The sequence below is a fragment of the Saccostrea cucullata genome, unplaced genomic scaffold (genome assembly GCF_032062105.1).
Source record: "Saccostrea cucullata isolate Sc308-1 unplaced genomic scaffold, CSIRO_AGI_Scuc_v1 ctg11149, whole genome shotgun sequence".
Taxonomy (NCBI): domain Eukaryota; kingdom Metazoa; phylum Mollusca; class Bivalvia; order Ostreida; family Ostreidae; genus Saccostrea; species Saccostrea cuccullata.
The window spans coordinates 15,001-19,536 of record NW_026923540.1 but is presented as its reverse complement, the minus strand read 5'-3'; the positions used below and the strand labels follow the sequence as shown (position 1 = coordinate 19,536).

General features: G+C 39.0%; 1 protein-coding gene across 1 annotated transcript in view; it reads right to left on the bottom strand.

Moving 5' to 3' along the window:
- Window positions 1-904: 904 nt before the first annotated feature.
- Window positions 905-4,536, bottom strand: part of LOC134264254 (uncharacterized) — a 6,530-nt gene continuing 2,898 nt past the window's right edge. Inside the window, exons 2-3 of the mRNA XM_062746548.1 lie at window positions 1,263-1,725; window positions 905-1,212 (exon numbers count right to left, since the gene is read on the bottom strand). Coding sequence (XP_062602532.1) covers window positions 905-1,212; window positions 1,263-1,725 — 771 coding nt within the window. The remainder of the gene's footprint in view (window positions 1,213-1,262; window positions 1,726-4,536) is intronic.

Sequence of the window (4,536 nt, the reverse complement as noted above, 5' to 3'; positions counted from 1 at the left end):
TTTCTTTTTCTATTTAAAGCTAACATAACACAGTTTTAGTTGTACCGAAAACCTTACTCTACTCAAGTCAAGACTTAAAAATTCATTTTTTAATCATTTAATTTCAATTATTTAGTTTTTAAAGAAAGCTATATAAGGCGATATATTCTTATGAATGCTATGTTTAAATGGTGGTGTGTGTATAACGTGTATAATATAAAAACATAGCATACATAAGAATAACACTTAAACTGAAGTTGTTTAGTTTAGGGAAATCTTTAACTATACCCCTATTTAGTAGAAAATTTTGATGCCTCTTACAACAAGCCCCTATTAAACTGGGAACCTATTCTCTAACTGGACAGACCTGACTGAACTCAAAGTCACCATTCTTACTATCCACTCCAAACAGGAGAAAGGTGCCATTCTTACTGTCCACTCCAAACAGGAGAAAGTCGCCATTCTTACTATCCACTCCAAACAGGAGAAAGTCGCCATTCTTACTATCCACTCCAAACAGGAGAAAGTCACCATTCTTACTATCCACTCCAAACAGGAGAAAGTCGCCATTCTTACTATCCACTCCAAACAGGAGAAAGGTGCCATTCTTACTATCCACTCCAAACAGGAGAAAGGTGCCATTCTTACTGTCCACTCCAAACAGGAGAAAGGTGCCATTCTTACTATCCACTCCAAACAGGAGAAAGTCGCCATTCTTACTATCCACTCCAGAAAGGAGAAAGTCGCCATTCTTTACTATCCACTCCAAACAGGAGAAAGTCGCCATTCTTACTATCCACTCCAAGCAGGAGAAAGTCGCCATTCTTACCATCCACTCCAAACAGGAGAAAGTCACCATTCTTACCATCCACTCCAAACAGGAGAAAGTCGCAATTCTTACCATCAACTCCAAAATAGGAGAAAGTTACCATTTTTTACCATCCACTCCAGACAGGAGAAAGTCCCCATTCTTACTATCCACTCCAAACAGGTGAAAGGTGCCGTTCTTACTATCCACTCCAAACAGGAGAAAGTCGCCATTCTTACTATCCACTCCAAACAGGAGAAAGTTGCCATTCTTACTATCCACTCCAAACAGGAGAAAGTCGCCATTCTTACTATCCACTCCAAGCAGGAGAAAGGTGCCATTCTTACTATCCACTCCAAACAGGAGAAAGTCGCCATTCTTACTGTCCACTCCAAACAGGAGAAAGTCGCCATTCTTACTATCCACTCCAAACAGGAAAAAGGATCCATTCTATCTGACTGACTGACTGACTGACTAACTGACTGACTTACTGATTTACCCTCTGGTGGTGGCTGATCCTGGGGGATCACTTCCAGCGGTGGCCAGCATCGAAATGGAAGCCAGGAAGGATGTCCTCCAGCAGCCAGAGGAGATAGCGATACCATCTCCCAGGCCCATGCAAAGCCATGATCTTTCTGAGAGGGAGCTGTTACAAACTGAGAGGATGGCACTGCCATCCTTTCTGTTTGTTCAAGCTCCATCTCGGGAAGATCAATCACAGGCTTGGGAGCTGGTTCTGCAATCCCCTCATCCTGAACAGGATCCCCCTGAGGGTGAGCTATCACAGACTGACAAGATGGCGATGCCACCTCTTCAGTTTGTTCAAGCTCCTCCTCAGGAAGATCAAGCACAGGCTGGGAAGAAGGCAGTGCCATCTCCTCTGTCTGCTGGAGAGCATCTCCAGCCCCCACCCTCTGCTGCCTGATGGACTGCCGCACCTAAAATAAAAAAAGAATATTAGAAAAGGACCAGAAAACCATAATTTTTATACTTTGAGGTTTGAAACACACTGTGGGATGTGGGGACTGGTCATTTAGATAAGAAGATAAAAATTTTAATTCCCATGTAAAATCAGGTGCTATTTAAAAAACAAGAGGCCCATGGGCCACATTGCTCACCTGAGCACTAAGGGTAGGAAAAAGTAGAAAATGACTTTTTATTGTAAAGATTAAATCCAAAAGTAGTCCCATGACCAATTGGATTTGTTATTTTTTAGCAAATGATTTTTAAAGAATTTTCCCATATTATATATACCTTTAAAAACTTTGGTCAGCCATTTTGGCCCCGCCCTACCCCTAGTGGTCATAATTTGAAAAAAATTGAATCTACACTACCTGAGGATGCTTCCATATAAATATGATGAATTATGGCTTTGTCATTCTTGAGAAGATTTTTAAAGAATTTTCCTACATATTTCTATGTAAAACTTTGGACAGCCATTTTGGCCCCGCCCTACCCCAGGGTTCATGATTTGAACAAACTTGAATGTACACTGCCTGAGCATGCTTCCATATAAATATGATGAATAATGGCTTTGTCATTCTTGAGAAGATTTTTAAAGAATTTTCCTATATATTTCTATGTAAAACTTTGGACGGCCATTTTGGCCCAGCCCTACCCCAGGGTTCATGATTTGAACAAACTTGAATCTAAACTACCTAAACATGCTTCCATATAAATATGATGAATTATGGCTTTGTCATTCTTGAGAAGAAGATTTTTAAAGAATTTTCCTATATATTTATATGTAAAAATTTGGTCAGCCATTTTGGCCCAGCCCTACCCCCGGGGGTCATGATTTGAACAAACTTGAATCTACACTACATGAGCATGCTTCCATATAAATATGATGAATTATGGCTTTGTCATTCTTGAGAAAAAGATTTTTAAAGGATTTTTTCTTATATATTTCTATGTAAAACTTTGGTCGGCCATTTTGGCCCCGCCCTACCCCGGGGGGTCATGATTTGAACAAACTTGAATTTAAACTACCTGAACATGCTTCCATATAAATATAATGAATTATGGCTTAGTCATTCTTGGGAAGAAGATTTTTAAAGAATTTTCCTAAATATTTCTTTGTAAAACTTTGGTCGGCCATTTTGGCCCTGCCCTACTCCTGGGGGTCATGATTTGAACAAATTTGAATCTACACTACCTGAGGATGTTTCCCCATAAGTTTCATCTTTCCTGGCACAGTGGGTCTTGAGAAGAAGATTTTTTAAATAATCGTCACCAAATTTTCATATTCCCAATTATCTCCCCTTGAATGAGGGCGTGGCCCTTCGTTTGAAGAAACCTGAATCCCCTTTACCCAAGGATACTTTGTGGTAAGTTTGGTTGAAATTGGCCCAGCGGTTCTTGAGAAGAAGTCGAAAATGTGAAAAGTTTACTGACAGACGGACAGACAGACAGACAGATGGATGCTGGACAAAATGTGATCAGAAAAGCTCACTTGAGCTTTCAGCTCAGGTGAGCTAAAAATCCCTCACTGCTCATTAGAGCTGAAATAAATGTTCCAACATTTGTAAATGAATTGTTTTTCACGAATATTCAAATGGAAAATTTGTATTTGATTACTTAGTCAAATGTTTTATACCCTTATTTCATGCAAGGAATTGTGTAGGCCTTTCCATTAAGTTTTTGATCATGGATATAAAAGGGGGAAACGGAAGCATTTACATGTATAAGGCAGGTTGTAAACTTTGTCCACATGGTACTCAAACTGGCCTGATAAAGGCATGACGTCAAATTAATTAATCATCTTCAAGCCGAACATTCATTAACCTTAATGTATTTTTGATTTAATTTAAATATTTAACATTGACCGCCTGATGATTATCAAAAGTAATAAAAGATTTATATTGTGCAGAGAAAAATATTCCGGATCAACATACAGAATCAATTTTTCAGATTTATAGGTTATAAATAATTTCAGAAAGCATATATAAACAAGAGGCCCACGGGCCTTATAGGTCACCTGAGCATTATGCAACAACTTTCAAGTTTCAGTGTATTGAATTTGATTCATGTTTTAAGCCAGATGCTATATGGCATTCACAATTTTGAAAGAGGCACCATTGATCATCATAACAATACACTTAACGGTTGCTTAGCTTGGTAACTGAATACCCATACACAGGGTAGGGGAACAAAAAGGCACTCCAAGTAATCAGTAATATTCAGCAATAATCAGTAGTGCCCCTTACATGGTGACATAAACCCCTGACCCTAGGTCCAAACATTGCACAAATTATCAAAATGCACCCTTAAAATTGCCTATCAAAGAAAATAAATAAATGTTTTATAAATACAAAGGAGCAGATTTCAAACAATAAATTAATTTTCAGTATATAAGCAGAGCCCCTCCCCCACCCAACCCCTGACCCTGGGGCCTTAAAACACACAATTCTGCAAGATTAAGGCCCTTGCTCATCATAACTATATAGGTTGTTCATCCGCTTCATACCCAGAGACAGAGAAGAAAATTTAATGAATTTTCACTATATAATCAATAGAACACCCCCCCACCCCCCCACACACAAGAACCCTTGACCCTGGGGCCATAAAATTCACAATTTTTGTTGAGGCACTCTTGCTTATCACAACTATGCACTTAGTAAGTTTATTTAATACCTAGGAGCAGAGAAGAAGATTTTCAAAGAATTCATGTATTTTCACTATATAATCAATAGAGCCCCCCCCCCCTCCCCAACACCAGAACCTTTGACCCTGGGGCCATAAAATTC